A 25,810-nucleotide genomic window follows, 5' to 3' on the forward strand; every position below is an offset into this window, starting at 1 on the left:
CTGCTTCAGCTCATTAACTGACCACAACGAGCAAGGTAAGTACTCTCAAGTGGAACCCCGCTGGCTTTAATTGCCTGCGGGATTCCCACCAGCGGGGCTTGCGCGCGCAGCCCCGCACGTCAGCGCGGTACCCGGAAGTGGCCGGGATTTCGTCCGAATCCGGTCACGTGATCGGAGATCGGGATTTTCGGGGCCCCCCCGCTGGAAACCCGCAGGTAACCCGACCCTAAAATCGAGCCCATGATTTCAGTGAGATTTTCCAGCCTGTCAGTGTGATTTTGTCATCTTGTACTTGTACCCATTCCTTAAAACCCATTCTTCCAAAATAAACATATTTTTAGAATACTGTATTTGTGACAATAGATTACAAGCTATTGTAAAAGTACATTATTTATCTTATGTCAGTGTGTGTATTATGAGATTGTCTATCACATTGTGAAGTTACATTATACAACACTTCTACTGTTATCTCACATTCAATCTCTGCTTTGTTACATTGTATTGTTATATCATACAATTTCTATTGTTATTGTATTCTGTCCCTGTAATTATTAACTCTTATTCTCCAGTATCTTTATCGCAGTGTGTCTCACTCTGTAATATTATGGTAATGTACTATATTATTATCTCTGGTATATTATTTTACCTACACTGAGTTTCTCACTCAATATTGTACAATATTTAATCTCTGTTACATTGTTTTATCTCAGTCATTTTTGATTTCTGTTGTGTTAGATTCTATCTCTGTTACAGTATCTGGATTTATATTATCTATATTATTATTTTCATATTATGTACATCACATTCTGTAACATAAAAATGCAAAGAGTGGTCTGGGAGATTGCAACTGTAATCAGGATGCTGATAGAAAAAAATGGTACCTCCCAGAAATGTTGAGACTTGGAGAACCTAAAATAATCATTTCATTCAGAAAAATGCTGCCAGTGATGACGGTAGTGAATATACAAACAAGGTGCAAAATGGGCTTTTCGCTGCTCAGTCATTTTGCAAATATATTACACACTCCACCACTGGATTCATTAAGTTTTCATCATGTATATAAGCTGCATACTTCCTTAGCTGGTCGAGAAGTGTTACAGGATCATTAATACAGGCCAGTAGTTGTTGATAGCTCCGGTTTGCCCAAACTAAGAACTCATCATTTGATGATGATGTCTGCAAACTCATATCTTACAATAGATGTGGTTTACTGCCCTGATAAGATTATTTATTAAATGAAGAAATAGAGAATCTTCTGTGTATATACATGAGGTGGTCCAAAGACATTTCCTTTTCATGGCTTTGAAGAAGTCAAACTGGTGGAAAAGTGTTTCTAGCATGTTTAGTTTCTCAGTTGGACCTAAAAAAACATATTATGTGGATCTTTCAATTCATTCACAATTAGGAAACAAGTGTACTTCAAATTTAACTTAAGCTGGTAAATGAAAAAATGACACTATAACTTTTAAACTTTTTTGATCACATTGTTGTATAGAAGTGTTGCAGAAATACCCTGAAGGACTGGACAGTGATCTGCCACATTATTGAGTAAAAATCATTATTCCATTGTTTCCTATTGTATATCTTTGACTAGCAAGTACTTTTCGATTTTAAAAAATTAAGTACTGCATATTTAGTTTCACAATATGCATTCAATTGTCAAAATACAATAGTTCAGCTAGAACAGATACTATTACAATAATACACTTTTGCAAATTAATCCAGAGAAAAAAAAAGTATTTCTTGTCTGTTGCATTTGACAGGTAAAAAACGACAATTGTGGGCTCCCTGTTCTAGACAAGATTTTTTTTTTACAAATATTGTACCATTTTATGACATTATTCCACAGGTTGCAATGAATAATACTCTGTACACAAGGTAACATACACCTCAATCTGAAAGGCACATTATGCTTTTATAACCTAATAAAACTCTCTTAAGACTTTGTCAATTTAATTAATTGCCCATTTTGAGGTATCTTATAATGAAAATAATTAAGTGCTTATACAACATTCATTGGCTTCGTTGTTCAGTCTTTTAAATGGATTGAATGAATTATTTCTGTTAATGTGCAATTCCTTTTCCCAATCTTTCCAACCTGACAATTAACTATCTTTGAAGGCTGGATATATCTAGTCATTCCATGACCTAGTCTCCCATAATTAAGATCTACTGCTATTCCATTATTATCCAATGGACTGCAAATAGATAGAACTATTGTGTCTGACTCAGTAGTTAATGCTAACCACTACCTTATCAGTGAAGATCACCATCAAATGGTATTTTGCTTGTGTATTTGAAATCGGCAGCATTTTTCATCCCTGTTATAAGTAACAACATGTCCTTTGGTAAATTTGGGTATCACTTTTCGGTGATGCATCTAACTTTGAAGAGGAAAATGGTCCTCCCTTCACCATTGCACATTTCTAAAAGTCGGTTTGTTTTTTTGTATTTTGAACATTTTCAAACACATCCAAGCCTGCCTTTAAATAAACCTGAGCAGATCTAATGCTGTTCAGCACCATAGACAGCACTGGGAATAGAGTTTGGTTTGTCTGTTGGAGTCTGCAGTGATTAAGGGCCTCTTTCACGACAGAGAATTGGTTTGACGGCTCATCGAGATGATGCAGAATATTTCTGAAATACAAAACAATATATGTTAATTGTAACACATATCCAAAATTGAAATGTTTTCTAATGCTGTTGTCATATTCTAAAATAGTTTGTAAATTGGTTGTATGGAATGTTTATTAGATTTGAAATAATAGAAATAAAAGGAGTTATAATATTTTAATTTTTGCCGTTAGTAAATGTGTATACTGTCCCTTTAAATATGGCCATATGTTTGACTTTCAGGCTGTGTGTATTGTCCTGTTGTACTTATATTTTGCTTGAAATCAGCTTGGGTGGAGAAGGGAGGAGGCTGTGAGTTTAATAGCACAATAATAGTTACTTCTGAATTGAAAAGATATTTCTGTTAGTTTATCAGTGTTTTCACCTGGAGCAGAAGCCTTCAGAAACCATTGCTCTTGTGTTTCAAATCTCACAACAATAAAATAACAAGGTGTAGATATGTTTTGCAACTTGTATTCAGGTATAATCATACTTGAATCATGGAAACAAAGCTGGAACATAATTCCTTCACTAAATTTAAGATAAATAAATGAGATCACAAGTGCTAACTTTATAGGCTGTTAACTGCAATAGTTTAGAACTAGGAGTTAAATGTAAATATGGACAATAAAGAATAGGAAAGGTTTGTGAATAGATACCTCATTTAATCCCGATGTGGAGATGATGGTGATGGACTGGGGTTGACAAATGTAAACAATCTTACAACACCAAGTTATAGTCCAACAATTTTATTTGAAAATCACAAGCTTTCGGAGGCTTCCTCCTTAGTCAGGTGAATGTCAGGAAATCCTTGAACCTTTCGCATTTATATTCAGAGAACAATACCTGGTGATTACAGATAATCATTCCAACTGCCCGTTGTCAAGGCAATCAAAGTGTTCAGACAGAGAGGTGTTACCTACAGGACCACCGAATATACAAACGGCCAGAACACAAAACAGAGAGCGAGAGGGAGAAACATCCGAAAGGAAGAGAAAGACAGAAAATGACCCGTTGAATTAAAAACAGATAACTTTTATTCGCTGGTGGGGTTACGTGTAGCGTGACATGAACCCAAGATCCCGGTTGAGGCCATCCTCATGGGTGCGGAACTTGGCTAACAATTTCTGCTTGACGATTTTGCGTTGTCGTGTGTCTCGAAGGCCGCCTTGGAGTACGCTTACCCAAAGATCGATGGCTGAATGTCCTTGACTGCTGAAGTGTTCCCCGACTGGGAGGGAACCCTCCTGTCTGGCGATTGTTGCGCGGTGTCCGTTCATCCGTTGTCGCAGTGTCTGCATGGTTTCGCCAATGTACCATGCTCCGGGGCATCCTTTCCTGCAATGTATGAGGTAGACAACGTTGGCCGAGTCACAGGAGTATGAACCATGCACCTGGTGGGTGGTGTCCTCTCGTGTGATGGTGGTATCTGTGTCGATGATCTGGCATGTCTTGCAGAGGTTGCCGTGGCAGGATTGTGTGGTGTCGTGGACGCTGTTCTCCTGAAAGCTGGGTAATTTGCTGCGAACGATGGTCTGTTTGAGGTTGGGTGGCTGTTTGAAGGCGAGTAGTGGGGGCGTGGGGATGGCCTTAGCGAGGTGTTCGTCGTCATTGATGACATGTTGAAGGCTGCGGAGAACATGGCGTAGTTTCTCCGCTCCAAGGAAGTACTGGACCACGAAGGGTACTCTGTTGGTTGCGTCCCGTTTTAGTCTTCTGAGGAGGTCTATGCGATTTTTCGCTGTGGCCCGTCGAAACTGTCGATCGACGAGTCGAGCATCATATCCCGTTCTTACGAGGGCGTCTTTCAGCGTCTGTAGGTGTCCATCACGTTCCTCCTCGTCTGAGCAGATCCTGTGTATTCGCGGGGCCTGTCCATAGGGGATGGCCTCTTTGACGTGGTTAGGGTGGGAGCTGGAAAAGTGGAGCATCGTGAGGTTGTCCGTGGGCTTGCGGTAGAGTGAGGTGCTGAGGTGCCCGTCTTTGATGGAGATTCGTGTGTCCAAGAAAGAAACCGTTTCTGAGGAGTAGTCCATGGTGAGCTTGATGGTGGGACGGAACTTGTTGATGTTACCGTGTAGTCTCTTTAGTGATTCCTCGCCGTGGGTCCATAGAAAGAAAATGTTGTCGATGTATCTGGTGTATAGCGTTGGTTGGAGGTCCTGTGCAGTGAAGAAGTCGTGCTCGAACTTGTGCATGCAAATGTTGGCGTATTGGGGTGCGAATTTGGTCCCCATGGCTGTTCCGTGTGTTTGGGTAAAGAACTGGTTATCGAAGGTGAAGACATTGTGATCCAGGATGAAGCGGATGAGTTGTAGGTTGGCGTCTGGAGATTGGCTGTTGTTGGTGTTGAGTATTGATGCTGTTGCAGCGATGCCGTCATCGTGGGGGATACTGGTGTAGAGTGCCGAGACGTCCATCGTGGTGAGAAGTGTTCCTGGTTCAACTGGTCCGTGGGTACTGAGCTTTTGTAGGAAGTCTGTAGTGTACTCCCCACGTGGGAGACTTCTACTGCCTCCCAAAGACACACAAAGCCAACACACCCGGACGTCCTATCGTATCAGGCAACGGAGCCCTGTGTGAGAACCTCTCTGGATACGTCGAGGGCATCCTGAAACCCATCGTACAGGGAACCCCCAGCTTCTGTCGCGACACTACAAAGCCAGAGAGAGAAAGAGACCCGAAAGGCAGAGAGAGAGAATGTCCAGTTGTATTAAAAACAGATAACTTTTTCTTTCTTTCTTTTTCCCTGCTGAGTGGGGTTACATGTAGCGTGACATGAACCCAAGATCCCAGTTGAGGCCGTCCTCATGGGTGCGGAACTTGGCTATCAATTTCTGCTCGACGATTTTGCGTTGTCGTGTGCGCGCAACAATCGCCATACAGGAGGGTCCCCTCCCAGTCGGAGAACACTTTAGCAGTCAAGGACATTCAGCCACCGATCTTCAGGTAAGCGTTCTCCAAGGCGGCCTTCGCGACACATGACACCTGAAGAAGGAGATAATCTCCGAAAGCTTGTGATTTTAAAATAAATTTGTTGGACTATAACCTGGTGTTGTAAGATTCCTTACATTTGTCCACCCCAGTCCATCACCGGCATCTCCACATCAGTTCCTTGGAATAGGGCTTGAACTGGAACTTTCTGTCTCAGGACAGGAGTTCTACCATTCTGCCAAGCAATGTGGAATTGTTGCTTTGTAACTGAAAATATGAACAGAATAAAGGTTAGAACTATAGACGTCTAAAGAACAGAAGGAAGCCATTCAGCCCATCATGCCTGTACCAGCTCTTTGCTCGAGCAATTCAATGTTAATCCCACTGCACCACATTCTCCCCCTAGCCCTGTATCTTCCTCTAATTCAAATGTATATTAAATTTACCATAAAAGATGCGATGGACTCTGCCTCAACCATCCCTATGGCAAGGCAGTATATACTCTAACAACCCATCCTCTCAATCTCTTAGTGACAATTTTAAATTGGTGACTCCTTGTCATTGACTCCCTAACCAGAAGAAAGAATCTTTCCTTATTCATGCATTCAAAATACTTCATAATTTTTTAAAAATCCATACCTTCTCTGCTCCACTGGAAGGAGTTCCAGTATCTGAAGTTACTGCTCATAACTATAGCTTTTTTATCCTGGCATAATCCTGGTCAATGTATGCTGTACACTCTCTATAACTTTAATATTTTTTTTATAATGGGGTGCCAACACTGCACAAGGTTCCAACTGTGGCCTGATTAATATTTTGTTTGATGAGTGGAAATGAAAATCGGCCGGCCAATCCACAACAGTTTTATGCCCGGACAGCAAGTTGAAAATCAACCCTCATGAGTAGCTCAGGGTTAAACAAGATAGACGATGACCTGACATGATTCCAATGCATCTGTGCTAAACATTTATGATCTAAAGCTTTGTTCATAGTGCCATATTCTATGAGAAGCTTTGAAGTATTACAAAAGGCACAATGTTGCAATATATATATATGTTATAATGTTGGCTGGCAAATATAAGAATGAAGTTTAAAATCTGGACTGTATGTTTGTATTTGTGCCTAGGTTTAGTATCACAAAACTCCACAAAACATACCTGATCAGAAGACACATTCAAGCATTTTTATAAACGATATTGGTAAAGAAGTCATTTCTTCTTTACGGCTTAAGAGACATCAAATACCAACTTAGTGACAGATTTTACTGTTCATTTGTAGGTTTTGCCAGCAAACATTACTTTTACACTGTGTGAACAAACAGCAAGCATCAGGATAAAGTTGAAGAAGCTTTCATTGCCAGCTTGTTTAAAAATAATGGTTATTTGACTGGACGATTTAAATTTAAAAATTCGGTCAAATGAGCAAATCCAAAAATGCAGCTCTCTTTGGATATTCTGAATCTAAACAGTAGATATTGTGCTGTCAGTTTAAGCTATTTGCTAACCGATCACAGTGATATCTGAATGGTACAGAACTATTTTATATATAAACCCAAGTTAAGTTCTATGCTGGGTATTTATTTGTTCAAGTTATAAATATAAATGACCACTTGGCTAACAAGATGCATGAAACTGTGATAAGACACCAAAAAGGAAACAAATACATCGTTGATTGAATGTTAATGAAATTAGAACACACGTGTCATTTTAATGAGTTTTTCACAGTGACACAGTGACTGAGGAGAGTCTGGTGCTGAACTTCAAATTTGATTAATAACCTGAGGCTACATTCTTGAAGGAGATAAAGTACCTTGTTGGTGTCTTAATACACCAACTGGTAGACCCGTGCAAAAGGAATCCAAAAAAAGACATTTTCCTCCTTTATGAATCATTTACAAGCTGATAAATGCATACATTATTGATGGAAATACTGGCTTCATTGTCAAATATTCTCTTTGCTATCTACTCTGATTTGTATTGGGTCAGATTTTGCTGTAAAAATAACGGTGAGGCTATGTGCAAATTGGACAGCAACTTCCAGCGACCGCACATGCGTAGTTAAACGGGGAAATACGGAAGTTGCTGTCCGAGATGCGATGTTCCTCCAAAAGCTGCGCGGAAATGGCATCTCGCTGTCTGACTCCCCGCTCAAATGTAAATGTATTAATCAGCATGAAGTTCCTGTACTTACCTCATAGATACGGACTAAACTCGCCAAAAAAGGTTAGGGCTTTTCTATTCCAATGTAAGTACCATTTTAATGGCATGATAAGTCTTATTACTGCCAAACAACCTCTCTGGCTCTGAAAATTAACTTTTACAAGTGTGGAGTCTCATTCCTTCAGGCATTAGTTATTGTTGGACATTCAAAAAAAATTTAAATAACATTTTTTTTTCTTACTGTCTCTTTTATCTCTAACTCTTAATTCAATCTTTCTTTCCCGCTCTTTATTTCGTTTACTGTACCTGATTTGACATTGAATTCACTATCCTAACTTACACTTCCTGGTTCAGTCCTTGTGCTGCACATTAAGGATTCTTCAATCTGATTGGCTAAGGAGATATACAGTTGCTTGTCCTGTTCACACAGGTCCCAGATGCCCTGTAGAGGGTCTCTAGTGGATCTCTAACTTACAATAACTTGCCATAAAAGCTCATAGCTCGATAGGCATGTGCAAGTCAGTTAGCGCCATTTTTTCACCCTCACAGCAAAATCCGGCCCATTATTTACTGCTGCAACAACTGCCAAAATCATAATGCTTTAACTCTTTTATTACCCCATGTTCTTTGCTCTAAAAAGAATTTCTGCAGAAATAATTATGTAAGTCTGTAATGCGAAGTATTGCAGTAGAATTGTTTGGGAATGGAAAATTATGGGATCACAGAGCAAGGCGATATTTTGTAGCATTCTCTACTAATGTATGAACTATAAATGTGCGATTTATTTTCCACTACAGAATGCTACTCACCCTATCTTAAAAGTTTGATTGAAAAAACCCACAAATATTAAAATATTAAAATAAATGGGAGAAAATATATCAGCAGTTGTCCAGTTTTTAATTCTTAGATGGCTAAAATTGCTTTTATCTGCTTATACAAAAAACATTTGTTATATTTTATTGCTTTAAAATGATTCTGATTTGCAACAACTAAATCATTATTAATAAAAGTCTAGACATTCTGCATTTTATTACGACTCTAATTCCACATCAACTAAGGGTACTATGGTCATTGAGAAACTATTGCTTAATATTAGTTGTTTTTGTGAAAGTTTGTAGATTGTGTTCTCATGAAAAGATTCCGGACCTGATCTGCATATTTGAAATAGGACCCCGCTTCCTTCCTGCAGGTGTCCTGCTTGCCTGCTCAAAAGAACAAGTTAATATGGGGACACAGTGGTAGAGAAGCAGGATTGGAGGGGGTAAGTGACTCCCGTTATTTTAATTGCCCTCCTGCCCGTTTTCCCGCCAGATGGAAGCAGTTAAAATTGGGCCCCTTGACTCGGTTTCTCTCTTCATAGATGCTGCCAGACCTGCTGAGTGTTTTTCAGCATTTTCTGTTTTTATTTCAGATTTCCAGCATCCGCAGTGTTTTGCTTTTATATTCAATATGATCTAGGATTCAGAAATACCAGAGGCTAGGAGCCAAGTATATAACTTTCAAGGTGCTCAATGAGGGAACAAGGCCTGGATCTCAACTACCAGGGTTTTTTTGGCAGGAAACCACACTGGCAAGTTAATTTCCTGTGCCTCATTTAAATCCTACCAGCCAACTTCCCACCCATTCCGGGCATAAAGTTGTACTAGCTGCAGGCCTGTCTTCGACACCAGGTAGGTGGTGGGATTGGCTGTCAGGGCTGTCTCGCGGGGGTCTCACAATTGGGATGGGGAGAGGGCGAGTCCACGACAGGGGAGGTTCTAAGCTTTCCTTGTGAGGACTGAAGAAGCACTCCTGCTCCACCTGGCCCCACAAGGAAAGTTACAAAAACATACCTGTTTGGGCCTCCTTAAGCCCCGATCCTCTTCCCCGCTGTCTTCACCTGGTGGGAGGCATCCCGCTCAGGCCGTCCATTGGGACCTGACATGGATATGTGAAAAAGGACCCTGCCAGCTTTGGGTGAGTGTCCTTTCTGCCTGCTGAGTAGGGCAGGTTAAAATTGGGAATGGTCAGCTTCTGGAAGCTCCAGGGCAGGTAAGTAACCTGGATGATTTTAAATGTCACCTGCCTGGTTTCCGCTGGACAGGTAGGGTCAAAATCCTCCCCAAGTTAAGCAAATTAATTGTGGAAGGTTATTCAATAATACTTAAGCAGAACACCTTTAAAGATATGATGCTGAGCATGCAGACCTAGAAGCAGCAAGCTCAAATTAAACATGCATGACTTTAACTGGATTAATAAACAAATCAAAAGTGAAATAATGGGGAAAAATGAACTCTATAAAACCTGCAAGGAGAAAAGGGAAAAGTTGAAAATAAGAACATGCAGAAACTTGTTGAAAGGTTGATCAAAGCTGCAAAGAGAGATCTAGAAAAAAGCAATGCAGTAGATGCAAAATGTAACAGTAAGAAGTTTCATCAGTACTTCAAGAGTAAGAGGACAGTCAGAGAATAGGTGAGAACCATAAAAGACGCAAATGGACTCGAAGCAGAGGATAACTAAACTATGGCAAACAGTCCAAATGATTACTTCCTTCAAGTATTCACAAGGGAAGACTTGAAAAATGAATGATTTTGATATAAATGAGATGGAAGTCTGAGGGCTCAAACCCAGTAAATCAGAGCAATAGGTGGTATTTATCCCAGAGTGTTAAAGGAGAAGATTTGTGAGGCATTGACAATCACTGTAATGGAGTTACTGGACACTGGAGAGGTAGCAGTAGATTGGAAACAGGCTAAGGTGGTGCCCATATTCTAAAAGGGCAGCAAATCAGACACAGACAACTTGACCCATTAGTTTTAGTTCAATCCCATGTAAAATAATGGAATTATCAGGTATAAACTTGAAAATTATCTGTACAATAATAACTTGGTAAACAGCCTTCAACATGGATTCAGAAGGGGAAGATCCTACGTCACCAACCTCCTTAACTTCTTTGAGGAAGTGACATCAAAGTGGACTGTGGTAAGCCTTCTGATGTGTTTTTCCATAAGCTTCCAGAAAGCATTTGAAAGAAAGACTTACATTTATATAGCACCTTTCATAACCTCATGACATCCCAAAGCACTTTACAGCCAATAAAGTATTTTTGAAGTGTAGTCTAAATGGGGTAGAGGAGCAGAGGGATCTGGGGGTACAGATACACAAATCGCAAAGTAGCAATGCAGGTTAATAAGGCCATAAAAAAGCAAACCAAGCACTGGGGTTCATTTCTAGAGGGATAGAATTGAAAAGCAGAGACGTTACATTAAACTTGTATAGAACCTTCATTAGACCACTCTTGGAGTACTGTGAGCAGTTCTGGTCTCCATATTATAAAAAGGACATCGAGGCCTCGGTGAAGGTGCAAAAAAGATGTATTAGAACTGACACCAGAACTGAGAGGTTATACCTATCAGGAAAGATTGAGCAGGCTGGGGCTCTTTGCTCTAGAAAAGAGAAGACTGAGAGGTGACCTGATAGAGGTCTTTAAGATTATGAAAAGGGTAGATGTAGAGAAGATGTTTCCACTTGTGGGAGAGACCAGAACTAGGGCCCATAAATATAAGATAGTCACCAATAAATCCAATAGGGAATTCAGGAGAAACTTCTTTACCCAGAATGTGGTTAGAATGTGGAACTCGCTACCACAAGGAGTAGTTGAGGTGACTAGCATAGATGCATTTAAGGGGCAGCTAGAGGAAGAAACACATGAGGAAGAAAGGAATAGAAGGATATGATGATAGGGTGGATGAAGTAGGGAGGGAGGAGGCTTGTGTGGAGCATAAACACCTGCATGGACCTGTTGGGCTGAATGGCCTGTTTCTGTACTGTACATTCTAAGCAAAAGACAAAAAACCCCATCAGTACTGCACTTCCAGCCCCCTGCCAGTTCTTCCAGATTTATCACAAGTAATGCGAGAGCCCTGCCACTCCAAAGTTCTCCAAGCTCAAGACCACAATCCCTGAGTATTCCCAGACACCAGCGCTCCAACATCCCATTCTCCACAATTATCTGTAGTTCTAGCCCTCTTCCCACTTTCACCAAGGCTGCGGTTCTCCCTACCCACTTCCTCCCATAATATGTGTTGTCTCACATCTTCCTGTGTGTCCAGACCTTAAAAATAAAGGTAAGAGCTAAAGACTGAATACATCAGTAATTGAACATGTTTGCGAGTCAGATTTAGACACTGGAAATGTACAAAAGATAGGGGAGATAGAGGGCAGAAGAGATTCACAGAAAGAGTGAGTCAGAAGCAATGAGGAAAAGAGACAGATTAATGTAGGCACCATAATGAGATAGCAAAGAGAGAAAGAGAGGCGGGGTGGAAGACAAAGACAGAGTGACACAAAAAAGAGAGATTGGGAAAGAAGCAGAGAATTAATTTCAGGAAGAGACACAGTTTTTTGCGTCCATCAGCTATGCCACAGGAGACAAACTATATATTACACTGTGCATTACATAGTATATAATGCTCCTATGATTAAAAAATAGCATATCCTTCTCTTTTGTACCGATATCCCTGAAAGCTCAGCCATAGAGATCTGAGTTGCCAGATTGGCAAAGACTGTCTTTTGTGACTTTGACAAGCTTGGCAATCAGTTGCATAATACCCAAAGGGAGGGCTTCACTGATTTTGTTGATGCCATTAGGTTTATTTTCCTGCAGATTAGTGGCTATACAGAGCAATGCCTAGTACTAGTAGTATGGCAGGAATACGTTCTGATGCTCAGGATAGCAGCATATGGATGACCTCGCTCCAGCGCTCTTGTATGCCTGCACATGTAGCAAGAAAGAAGGCAGGGCGAGGTTACCCATGCAACAGCACAAGATATGCAGCCTGCAGCAGGTCCATCTCAGCACATAGCTTGGATAAGATGAGACACCTTAGTCATATTGATACAAAGTATCTAATCACCTCATGTACTCCTACCACGCAGATAGCATTTAGGAAGAACTCTAATTAGCTTTGAGTTCACATTTCACATAGGGGCACTAAGAGGGTCCAAAGTGGTAAGAGGCATTAGGCATTTACACATTATAGGCAACTCCAAAGTAAGTGTTTTCAAGAATAAATATCCATAAATTGTTTCCAAAAAAAAATCCCCATTTGTAGCCATCACTGGCAGCAGGGCACAGAACGGACTGATTGATAATCCACCTCCTTCCCACCCAAGTCAGTATAGAATGATGGAAAATTTGGTTGGTGATTGATCCTAAAATGACTGAAAATACCATTACGAATGTTTCTAAACAGCCTACACTTGCTTGACCTAGTGGATTTATGCTTACTGTACTCTTGGAATATTATATTCAATGGAGGGGCTCTATTAACAGAGGCTGTCTTTAAAAGAGGAGTTAATTCATAGCTCAGTACTTATCCAAACATCTTTAACTGTAGAGTTAACATCTAATTTAATTTTCCTTTTGGTGACATTGCCTCATAGCATCATAATGTGACACTGCGTCCAGTTTACACTACTATTTGCACTCCCATTATATGTACTGTTATTACTTGCTTGGAGCATTGGCTATTGCTGCATTTTGTGCTATTGCAACAAACCAACAAGTATGTAGTAAGCACCACATGAGGTGTTCAACTAAGCAATCTGGAGAAACTATGTGCTCATTGCCTGTGGTGTAATTAAGACCACATTTTCCACAGCATTAAAGCCTGCAATTGCATATAAAAACCTGCTGTGCCGGGAGCCGCCAATAATCCTATAAAAGCAGCAGACTTCATGCTGATAAGACACTAAGGATTCTGAACTGAGAATCAAGCCAAGGGAAACAGTCTAAATGCATTCATAGACAGCAAGAACATTTCATAGACTGGTCTGATGTTTACTGTTACCATAGATTTAAATTTAATGAACAGATATCATATCATCTCTGCAAATAGTTAAAAGAATTTGCAGTTATTCTACAAATGACTTCTGACCGGTGGCAGTAAAGGTGACTAAAGCCATCACTGCTTTTTAGAGCCCAGCTGGTGCCACTTTTGACATGAGTCAAGCTGCAGTGTTAAGGCAGATCTCTGAGGCTACTTCTGCTTTGTGTAACTGAGCTGATTGCTACATCTGATTTCCTTTGAATCCTCTCCCTTAACAACAAAGAACAAACATAATGGGGCTGATTTTCGGATGGCGGAGCGGGTGCGTTGGGGGCTCCTAAAATGGCGGAATCCCGGAGCGGGTTCAGAGCCTGGCTCCACTCCGCTGACTTCCGGGTTCCCTAGTGACACGTTCGGGTGCGCGAGCAGCTCCCGAATGCGGGACTCCCACCGGCAATTAAAGCTGGCAGGATGCTGCTTTAGATAGTTAGGTAGATAGTTGAGGTACTTGAGAGACCTCATTGAGTGGAGGTTTTGGCAGGGGTGCAATTTTGAAGTATCCTCAGCGTGTTTCCTGTGCTGTGGGAAACACTCCCTGTTGGAGCAGACGTGTTTCGGCCAGCAGCCAGTGGGAGATGCAAAGGATTATTTGACAGGTGGGTGGAAAACCTCATTTATTGCAGTCGGGCACTCTGTCACTTCAGACAAAGTTTTGGCTGCAACACCTTTGTCTTTCCACTCAAAATTCTCAATTTATACCCAAAACTCTTCTGTGCAAACACATTTACCTACTTTGTGGACTCCCTCAAACTCGCACCGTCAGGATGGGGAGCGCCATAGCTGCATTCATCACTTCATCCCAGGACAAGCAACATCACCAGCCTTGCCAGGCACGCCGTCCACCTCCACCACGTGGAGCTCCACAACACAGTGCTGCGCCACAGGCACCTGCACAACAGCACGGAGGGCAACAACAGAGAGAGCGACGTCGCAAGAGGCACTACCCTCGCAACAGGGTCTACAGACCGAGGCTCAGCTTCCTGGACCTCTCTGAGGAGCAGTGCATACGGAGGCTCAAAGTTAGTCGCCAGGTAGTCGCGGACATCCGCAGCCTCCTTAATGACGAGCTGCTCCCGGCTGGCCCGAGCAGCATCTCTTTACCTGTCACTGTCAAAGTCACCATTGCCCTCAACTTCTTCGCCTCCAGATCGTTCCAGGGTGCCGCCGGGGACATCACCGGGGCCTCTCAGTCGTTTGCACACAAGTGCATAAGGCAGGTCACCGACGGCTTGTTTTGCAGGGCCTCGCACTACGTCAACTTCCCCATGGATGACCTCAGCAAGACGGAGAGGGCAGTGGGATTCCATGCTGTGGCTGGCTTCCCATGGGTGCAGGGTGTAATCGATTGCACCTATATAGCAATACGAGCACCTCCACATGAGCCAGGACTGTTCATCAACGGGAAGGGCTATCACTCCATCAACACTCAGCTCATCTGTGACCACCGCAGGAGATTCCTTCACGTGTGCGCCAGATACCCCGGCAGCTGCCACGATTCCTTCATCCTCCGGGAGTCCAACATCCCGACCCTCTTCCACGCACTGAACACCCGCAAGAGCTGGCTCTTCGGGGACAAGGGATACCCCCTGCACACGTGGCTCATGACACCTCTGAGGAACCCCAGCACCGAGCAACTGCATCGATATAACGACGGCCACATCGTTACTAGGTCTTCAATTGAGCATGCTAAAGGGCTGCTCTAGATGCGCTTCAGGTGCCTTGATCGTTCTGGGGGAGCACTTCAATACACACCAGACAGAGTGGGATGCATTATAGTCATGAACATGGCACAACAGAGAGGGGTGCTGCTGGAGGAGGCCCCATCCGCATCTGCCACCCATATTGAGGAGGAGGAGGAGGAGGAGGAGCAAACCATGGGCAGAACAGCGGCTCCCCTGGCTGCTCGTGAGGCCAGGAAGTCACTGATATGTCAACGGTTTTCCTAACACCAGACAGTGAGAAGAATCCAGTCCTCACCACATGGACAGAGCAGCGGCCACACCAGCCCCGCCCCCCCACCCTGTGCACAAAATAGTCGTGCAACTACACATACACCCACTGTGGAGTGACCCAGTGGGTGGCATCAAGTGTGGGTGTTCATGGTGAACTTCATGAAAGGGCCTTATTACACAAACCAGTCACGAATGGCCAAGATGTGGCAGTAGTGGTGACAATAATAATATTTAATGTGCCATAAACAAAAATCAAATATAAATAAAAAACATGACAAACCATCCAACACCCTTGTGCACACCCCTTTGTTCTCACAAAACCTTCGCCTTACGCTTACGACTACTCCTATGTGGTGCCTCCCCTGTCGCTGCAGCAGAGGTAGTGGCAGGTTGCTCTTGTTCATGCCCTGACTGATGAGATGCTTTGCGCCCATACCCTCTGGGTTTTGTTGGCCGTGAGGGCCCCTCCAAAGACTGCTCCACCTGCACCTGTGCAGGGGCAGACTCGGCCGCCTGGAGAAGAGGCAGCATTGCGGGTTCTGGTTGAGAGGGGGGCAACGGGTGAAACGTGGGGGCACTTTGAGTGGTGTACCCACTTCCATGTCCCCTTTCGCCATCTTCCTTCCCCTGGGCCAGGCCCACACCACTCTCACCCACTCTGCTGGACGACAGTTTGGAGGACATGTGTGAAGCCTTGTAAGGCCAGTGCCAAAGTATCTGCCTGCCTGTTTAAGGCAGCAGAATGTTATTCACCCTGAGTCCGAAGGGCCGTTGTCAGGGCCTCAATGGACTCATTGGTGAGCCGTGCTTGAAGCTCCATGGAGGCTAGCCTTCCCTCCATCGCAGACATTCCCGCACTTACCTGCGACATTATCTCCGAGATGCCCTCATGTCCCTGTGACAGTATCTCAGAGATTCCCTCATGTACCTGTGCCATCATTCCACTCATGCAGGAGTTGGACTCCTCCATCCTTTGCGTGATTGTGGAGAGTGCGCGAGGCACCTGTCCAGCCCCTCGCAAATGTGCTGCTGCCCCTAGATCATTCTCCTTTTCATGGATGGCCCCCAGGGTTCAGCATCTGTGTCCAGCTGAGCAGAGCCTAGAGAAGAGTGCTCCCACCGAAGCGGACTCTCCACAGTTGCCCCTGCCACGTGTGTGGTGACTGGCCATGTGCGACACCAACTAAGTGAGGACAGGGACCCACCAAGGTGTATCTGCGTTGGTGGATGGCTTGCTCAGATATGACGGTGCCCCTTCAGAGGCCGGCAGGTCCTCTGAGGAATCGCCCTCCGCCATCACGGCAGTCGCTGAAGGCCCTGTAAGAGAACAGAAGGCAATAATAAGCATAGAAACATAGAAAATAGGAGCAGGAGTAGGCCATTCGGCCCTTCGAGCCTGCTCTGCCGTTCAATATGATCATGGCTGATCCTCTATCTCAATACCATATTCCCGCGCTCTCCCCATACCCCTTGATGCCTTTTGTGTCTAGAAATCTATCTAGCTCCTGCTTAAATATATTCAGTGACTTGGCCTCCACAGCCTTCTGTGGTAGAGAATTCCACAGGTTCACCACCCTCTGAGTGAAGCAATTTCTCCACATCTCAGTCCTAAATGTCCTACCCCGTATCCTGATACTGTGGCCCCTCGTTCTGGACCCCCCAGCCAGGAGAAACATCCTCCCTGCATCCAGTCTATCTAGCCCTGTCAGAATTTTATATGTTTCAACGAGATTCCCTCTCATTCTTCTAAACTCGAGAGAATACAGGCCGAGTCGACCCAATCTCTCCTCATACAACAGTCCTGCCATCCCAGGAATCAGTCTGGTGAACCTTCGCTGCACTCCCTTTATGGCAAGTATATCCTTTCTTAGGTAAGGAGACCAAAACTGCACACAATACTCCAGGTGTTGTCTCACCAAGGCCCTGTATAACTGCAGTAAGACATCCTTGTTCCTGTACTCAAATCCTCTTGCAATGAAGGCCAACATACCATTTGCCTTCCTAACTGCTTGCTGCACCTGCATGTTTGCTTTCAGTGACTGGTATACAAGGACACCCAGGACTCTTTGTACATCAACATTCCCCAATCTATCACCATTTAAATAATACTCTGCCTTTCTGTTTTTCCTTCCGAAGTGGATAACTTCACATTTATCCACATTATATTGCATCTGCCATGTATTTGCCCACTCACAGAACTTGTCTAAATCGCCTTGAAGCCTCTTTGCATCCTCCTCACAACTCACGGTCCCACCTAGTTTTGTGTCATCGGCAAACTTGGAAATATTACATTTGGTTCCCTCATCCAAATCATTGATATATATTGTGAATAGCTGGGGCCCAAGCACTGATCCCTGCGGTACCCCACTAATCACCGCCTGCCATCCCGAAAAAGACCCATTTATTCCTACTCTCTATTTCCTGTCTATTAACCAATTTTCAATCCATGCCAGTATATTACCCCCAATCCCATCTGCTTTGATTTTGCACACTAACCTCTTATGTGGGACTTTATCAAAGGCCTTCTGAAAATCCAAATAAACCACATCAACTGGTTCCCCTTATCTATTCTACCATCCTCAAAAAACTCCAGTAGGTTTGTCAAACATGATATCCCTTTCATAAATCCATGTTGACTCTGTCTAATCCCGTTGATATTTTCTAAGTGTCCTGTAATCACATCCTTTACAATAGACTCTAGTATTTTCCCTACTATTGATGTAAGGCTAACTGGTCTGTAGTTCCCTGTTTTCTCTCTCCCTCCTTTTTTTAAATAGGGGGGTTACATTTGCCACCCTCCAATCTGCAGGAACTGTTCTATAATCTCTAGAATTTTGGAAGATGACAACTAATGCATCCACTATTTCCATGGCTACCTCTTTTAGTACTCTGGGATGCAGATTATCAGGTCCTGGGGATTTATCGGCTTTCAGTCCCATTAATTTCTCCAGCACTATTTTTTTTAACTAATACTAATTTCCTTTAATTCCTACTTCTCACTAGTCCCTTGGTTCCCCAGCATTTCTGGGAAGTTATTTGTTTAATTGCTCTGCCATTTCCTTGTTCCCCATTATAAATTCTCCCGTTTCTGTCTGTAAGGGACCTACATTTGTCTTCACTAATCTTTTTCTTTTTACATACTTGTAGAAGCTTTTACAGTCCACTTTTATGTTCCTTGCAAGTTTACTCATATACTCTATTTTTCCCCTCTTAATCAATCCGTGGGACCTTTTTTGCTGAATTCTAAACTGCTCCCAATCCTCAGGCTTGCTACTTTTTCTGGCAACTTTATATGACTCCTCTTTGGATCTAATATTATCCTTAATTTCTTTTGTTAGCCATGGTTGGGCCGCATTTCCTTTTGTGTTTTTGTGCCAGAAAGGAATGTATAACTGCATGTATAAGCATGTTGACAGATGTTGAGGTGCTGAAGATGGCAAGGCATGTTAACATCAATTGTTATTGTATGTGCTGAATGTTAAAGTTCTGTCACCAGCCGTTTGTCGGGTGCCAGTCTCGGCGTCCCCCGCGGACAGGCACTCGAGGGTGCAGCTCAGTTCCAGAGCCTCCTGCTCCGCATCTGTGAGGATGACTAGATGTTGTGGCCCCCCTTCTTGTCCTTGCCCTCTCCTGTGCATTCTGGGCTCTCTGCCCCCAAAAGGGGAGAAAGTAGAGAGGCGTGAGTGAGTGATGGTGACGTGGCCAACTGCTGAATGCATTGGTTTGGGTGAGGCTGACCATGAAAGAGATGCATCAGAGGGTGAGTATGAGTCAAAGCCCTGACATTGTATGGGGATTGGGTTGAGTGGTAGTGGTGGGATAAGTACTGGGAAGGTGAGAAAATTGTGAGGAAGTGCAGGTAAGTTGAGGATGAACTTTGAATGGGTGTGAGGAGTGATGTGATAGAGTAGTGTTGGCAGTGCAGAAGGAGTTGTGGGGTGGGGGCAGTGATGTGGAAGACGGAGTGTAGGAGAATGAGTAAGTGTACTCACTTTGGATGATCTCGTTAGGTCATTGAAGCGCTTCCTGCACTGTATCCAGGTGCGGGAGATGTTGCTGCTGGTGACCTCCTCTGCCACCTCAAGCCAGGCCTTCTTGGTGGCAGAGGCAGGCCACTTCCTCCCGTCCGCTGGGTAGAATATATCCCTCCTCCCGCTCACCCCATCCAGTAGGATCTGGAGTGAGGCATCAGTAAATCTGGGAGCAGCCTTTCCCCGGGGCTCCTCCATTCTATAATTTTAGGTGTTTGCTCCAGGAGCAGCATTGGAGGACTGCCCCTTTAAACAGGGCTCCTCCAGCTGACAGCCTGTGATGTGGGTGCGCAGTCCGCCCACTGCGCAGGTTGACGACGGGAAACCGGGAAGCCACGGTAAGTGTCTTCAATTTACTCGCGATCGTGTGGGGAACGGACAGATTTTACTGGGTGGGTTACCCATGCGCCCAGTCGCTCGCACCCCTCCCCCCACCGCCATCCTGCCTCCCTGGTAATATCAGGGCCTGTGTGTTTTTTTCTCATTTCAGGATTCCCAGTGAGATGGGACCCACTGACTGCATTTATATGATCTTCATATAAAAGCTGATGAACAATTTCAAAAAAGTTGACACAACCCCCAGGAAGCTATGAAATATAGGTATCAAATTTCAAGATTTTTGCATATTTGTTCTAGGGGCGATTTCAGGTTCATTTATATAAGATGTTCCTATTATGTTAAATTTGGCTAACAAGGGGTTAATTCCCAACACCACACAAGCTATCTAGGAATGTTAACTAGGCCTGTTAGCTGGGACCAGACAAAGTAAAGGTATTTCTCGCATACCATATCAATTTGAGAGAAGAAGGTTCATTAGTACATTTGGAGACATTTGCACCTGCAATGTTAGAGTGGCTTCCTTTCACTGAACACAGCATGCGTCTTAGCTGAACTGGTCATGTAAGTGTCATGTGGGGGGGGGCGGTTTCTGATTAGGAGTTTTGACTGGCAGCTCAACAAGCCAAACCTCATCAAAAGGAGCTTGGGAAGGGTCAGAGGATAGCTTAGTCTTCCCATGGTCTGTCTGGAAAATGCAGTCTGTTGTGAGATGCAGTTTTGAAACAGTCAGAGAGGCAGAGAACTCTTTCTCTAAAATTAGTGTTCGTCAGTTCAGCAAATGCCGACTTGTAAAGTGATGTTACGAGGAGTGAAAGGAAATAGGTTGAATTTCAATGAAAACTGCATTCTGTTCAGTTGTGCACATAAAATAAACCAGTTTGTTAATTTACAATTGACCTCCTCTCACTAGAGTGCTCATCAATCCACTTTCTGGAAGATAACAGAAATATACTTGGGACATATGTGAGATCACAGCACACATACCAGACTCCTGGGTCAGGCTATTGTATGGCTAGATATGGGCAATAAAGGTATATTCATAATCATAGAGGATGCAGTGTTTCCTTACCTAAGTGACTGGTAGCGCTGAACCCAAGAGAACATCCAGTGCTGATTCCAAAATTTGAAACAATTGATTCTGCTAATATAATTAATTTACAGCTCACAGATTACTGGGAATACAAATATTGTCCCAAACTTCTATTCCAATTTATTCTCAAAACAATTGCACTGCATTTAAGCAGATTTGATACTAAAATGATTACAAAATATTTAATGCATGACTATTCCAAATACACGCTACCATAGCCTAATCAGAGTCTGTAATTGGATTTGAAAGCTATGCTATCATATCACTAAAAGCTACTGATGTTAATTGGAGAGTATTGTTTACAGCTTTTATTATCGAGTCAGAATTATATCAAGATAGATTACGAATAGCATTTCTGAAAACTCTTTTCTGGATGACGTGAGGTGAAATTTGTCCAAAGAAGCCAAGGTCATTGACTTCTGCTTCTAAGTGTTGAGCTTTCAACCCTGACAAACAGGAAGGCCTAAAGGGAAAGAATACTTTGATCCAAATTAAAGACTGAATTTAAATTATGGATGTACCCTTAATGATCTAAACTTGCTTTGTTGTCTGAAGGTCACCAGCTGTAAATTACACCTAAGCCTCCCTGTTTACAGATGAAGAATTGCCTTATTTATAATGCTTCAGCTGACAGATCTGGTTTAACCAAATCAATACTCGCTGCAGTACTGTGAAGAAAAATGTCCCGAAGCTTTTCTTTCTTGCCCCACAAATGACTGCACTTCTGCTACTGGGACTAAATACATTGGAAAGGTTTTTGTGTGGGTATCTTCTCAGAGATATCAAGATTGATTCAAAAGCCTATTTCTTCTGACTTACAATCCATTCTTGTTTTTAAATATGATAATAAATTTATAAAATGCACAAAAAAATCAATTTCTCAGAAAGTAGGGCTATTCATCAAAAGAAGCTATTGATTTATTGAAAATGTTACCTTTTTTGCAGAGTCTGGAGTCCCACTAAACAGAAGCTGTAATCAAAGCTATTTACAGCCTTATTCCACATCCCACAATGGACTGTAACAGTTTATTGACTTGTTAGTATAATTCTTATTACTCTAAAAACCTTAATAATGAGACAATTTCTAGAAAGAAAGAACTTGAATACATATAGTGCTTTTTCATGTCTTTCAGGACATTCCGAAGTGCTTGACATACAATGAATTGCTTTGAAGTGTCGTCACTGCTGTTGTGTAGATGAATATGCCAACGATTTTACACATAACAAGATCCCACAAACAGCAGTGAGATCAAAGACCAGTCAATCTCTTTCTGATGGTGTTGGTTGAAGGAAAAATGTTGCCCAGGATACCATGAGAACACTGTTCTTCTTTAAATAGTGCTATGGGATCTTTAACGTCCACCTGAACCACAAGAACAGGAAGGCAGGGCTTTAGTTTAACATCAGCACTGCACCGGTGTGTCAATGTGTTGGCCTAGTTTCATGGAGTGGATAATCCTGTGATATACTGCCCCAGAGATGAGAGTGGTACCAAGTGAGCGCAGTTGACATTTTACAAAGAGCACTTAGAAATGTGTTTAATCATACTCAGAAGGGTAGATTCAAAGAATAAAGTTAAAAAGTAAATAGTTGCTTTGCAGTCCCAGAGCTAATTTGTTATCTATCAATGCTTTAATGTGGAATCAAGTTCCTTTGCAAGATGCACAGTGTATCATTATAGCTGCTTGCTTAGGTTGGATTCTGAGAGATCGATGAATTGGCATCTAGATTTTAAACTACTAAATCCAGCTTCCATATCCCAGCAGCTGAATCATGGAGTCATGAAAAACGGGGTCTACAATTCTACCACTAGGATAGGGAGGAGGATTTAGCGATGTAAACATTTGGAATTATTTTTTGTCCTAAAACTTCAAACTTCTAGCATGTTCCCATTGTGCCTGCTTCACAATTCTAAAATACAAAACAAGAGTTTTGCCTTATCTACACATTATTAAAAAGAAAGCATTGCAGTTAAAGTATTAAATGTTTTAATTATGCATTAATTAACTATGCAAGCATTATGTGCTATTATTTACAATATTTTTCTTTCAATATCTGCAACAGTACTTTATCATGTTCAGAGATTTGAAAACTCAATCATAATCTTGCCTCAGTCTGTGACAAATATAGGAATTTTTCTATACCTATAATAGCCTGGTGGAGCCTGTTGGATGAGGAAGTTTTTCTCCAGGTTCTGCAGCACATTGTTCAACATTCTCACATGGGCAGGGTCTCGCTCCTTTGGATCATTAGCTGGACGCATTTCATCTGATTGAAAAAGTTGCGCAGTTTCCCTCAGTGCACTTGCCAATGCCAGCATTTGATCTGAAGCAATGCTTTCATCTTTAAAAAGTAAAATATATAATTAAGAATTACAACCAAAAGTAACAGCCAAGAGAAACAGCACAAAACATAAAACAAACACAACCTTTTAAAACATTATAATGCTGTCATGAGGTCTTTGCTTATTGTGGCATGATGGATTATGATGGATTATAATTGTTTACAGAAAAAAAGTCAAACTTACAAGAATATCCACATGGTACGAGTATAAAGCATTCAAGAAAATATTCAGGATACATTTAGCACAAAAACTAAATTTGATGTCAACAAATTCTAATGTCATACTCTGGGAAGGACAGGGCAATGGAATGTAAGCAATGAAATAGCCTGAAAAACTGGAGTAATCTATAATTTGGGGCAACAAAGAGGTGAAAAGATGTACAGCAAAGTTGGCATATTCTCTCAGTTCACATTCTGCCAATGGTCAAAATGGCAGGTGTCCCTCTCACTTGAACTTGTAGGCACAATAAGTCCTGAATCACAGTGCCTTCAGCAAGAGTTAATATACACATTGAAATAAATCTAAAATGTAACCATCCCCCAAAAGAGCCACGCTGGGTAAAGGACAGCAGGATACTGAAAATATGCTGCTGCCAAACAAATATGTAGCAATAATTTACCTAATAAGGCCACTTGTCAAACCTTGTGGAATTACACATTGCTCTGAAGTAACTTATTGATTCAACCTTTGCAGTTTGTGATGGGAAGATAGATTTGCTGCTAGTAAATGGTTCCCTCTCTTCAAGTACTGTCCTTCTCCCTTTCAAAACTGTTGTTATTACCCCTTCTCAAAAAAACCACCCTTGGCGCCTCTGTCCTTGCAAGCTACCACCTTATCTCCAACTTCCCTTTCCTCTCTAAAGATCTTGAATGTGTTGCCGACTCCCAAATCTGTGCCCGTCTTTCAAACTTCATGTTTGAATCTCTCCAATCAGGTTTCTGTCCTGCCACATCACTAAACCAGCCCTAATCAAAATCACAAATGGCATCCTTTGTGACTATGACCGTGATACGCTATCCTTCCTTGTCCTTGTCGACCTCTCTGCATCCTTTGACATGGTTGACCACACCATCTACTTGGTCCCCTCCCTTTCCTTATCTACATGCTGCCCCTCTGAAATCCAGTCCTGGATGAGCTGCAATTTCCTTCAGTTAAACATTGGGAACACCAAAGGCATCATCTTTGCCCCCACCACCAGTTCCAACCCACCCCTCCCCTTCAACTGTCCCAGATTGAAGCCAATTGTTCACAACCTCAGCATCCTATATGACCCTGAGCTGAGCTTCCAGCCCCATATTCTCTCCATCACAAAGACTGCCTACTTCCACCTCCGTAACATTGGCTATCTCCACCCCTGCCTCAGTCCATCTGCTGCCAAAATCCTCATCCATGCCTTTGTCACCTCTAGACTTGACTATTCCAATGCTTTCCTGTTCTCCATACTCCAGAAACTTCGGCTCATCCAAAACTCTGATGCCCATATCCTATCCCACACGAAGTCCCGCTCATCCATCACCCCTCTGCTTGCTGACCAATTTAAAATTTTAATTCTCATGTTCAAATCCCTTCATGGCCTCATCTGTGACTATTCCTCAGCAATTAAAATAATTTTTAAAATTATAGACAGTAAGCATAGCATATTTACGTGCTATACCACTGTGCCATTGAGTGCAAAGACACAGACAGGGTAAGATAAGGCAGAAAAGGAAAGCTTATGTCAGACACCGAGAACTCAATACTACAGAAAGCCGAGAGGAGTAGAAAAAGTGCAGGGGTGAAATTAAAAAGGAAATTAGGAAAGCAAAGAGAGGGCATGAAAAAATATTGGCAAGTGAAATCAAGAAAAACCCAAAGATGTTTTGCTTTATAAATACATTAAGAGCAAGAGGATAACTAAGGAAAGAGTAGGGCCTATTAGAGACCAAAAAGGTAAGCTATGTGTGGAAGATGTTAGTATGGTTCTTAATGAATACTTTGCGTCTGTCTTCACAAAAGAGAGGGACAATGCAGAGATTGTAGTTAAGAAGGAGGAGTGTGAAATATTGGATGGGATAAACTTAGTGAGAGAGGAAATATTAAGGGGATTAGCATCTTTGAAAGTAGATGAATCACCAGGGCCGGATGAAATGTATCCCAGGCGGTTAAAAGAAGCAAGGGAGGAAATAGCGGAGGCTCTGACCATCATTTTCCAATCCTCACTGGATATAGACATGGTGCCAGAGGATTGGAGGACTGCTAATGTTGTTTAAAAAGGGAGCAAGGGATAGACCGAGTAATTACAGGCTAGTCAGTCTAACCTCAGTGGTGGGCAAATTATTGGAATCAATTCTGGACAGGATAAACCGTCACTTAGAAAGGCACGGAGTAATCATGGACAGTCAGCATGGATTTGTTAAGGGAAGGTCTTGTCTGACTAACTTCATTGAATTTTTTGAGGAGGTAGCAAGGAGGGTCAATGAGAGTAGTGCATTTGATGTA

General features: G+C 42.5%; 1 protein-coding gene and 1 long non-coding RNA gene across 7 annotated transcripts in view; one reads left to right on the forward strand and one right to left on the reverse strand.

The window, feature by feature from the left end:
* Positions 1-332: 332 nt before the first annotated feature.
* Positions 333-25,810, reverse strand: part of LOC137331497 (inactive N-acetylated-alpha-linked acidic dipeptidase-like protein 2) — a 715,700-nt gene continuing 690,222 nt past the window's right edge. For 5 of the 6 annotated variants that reach the window (XM_067995331.1, XM_067995330.1, XM_067995327.1 and 2 more), the window contains 2 exons: positions 23,133-23,331; positions 333-2,637 (listed from right to left, as the gene is read on the reverse strand). In XM_067995331.1, the coding sequence (XP_067851432.1) occupies positions 2,427-2,637; positions 23,133-23,331 (410 nt within the window). In that variant the 3' untranslated portion in view covers positions 333-2,426. Of the gene's footprint in view, positions 2,638-21,886; positions 22,352-23,132; positions 23,332-25,810 lie in introns of those variants that run through there. The other variant, XM_067995332.1, reaches the window with a different exon arrangement.
* On the forward strand, positions 20,057-22,953 carry LOC137331498 (uncharacterized). Its single transcript, XR_010965510.1, has 3 exons — positions 20,057-20,159; positions 21,934-22,024; positions 22,122-22,953. It is a non-coding gene; the product is annotated as an uncharacterized lncRNA (long non-coding RNA).

Source organism: Heptranchias perlo, chromosome 13 (assembly GCF_035084215.1).
Source record: "Heptranchias perlo isolate sHepPer1 chromosome 13, sHepPer1.hap1, whole genome shotgun sequence".
NCBI classification, from domain to species: domain Eukaryota; kingdom Metazoa; phylum Chordata; class Chondrichthyes; order Hexanchiformes; family Hexanchidae; genus Heptranchias; species Heptranchias perlo.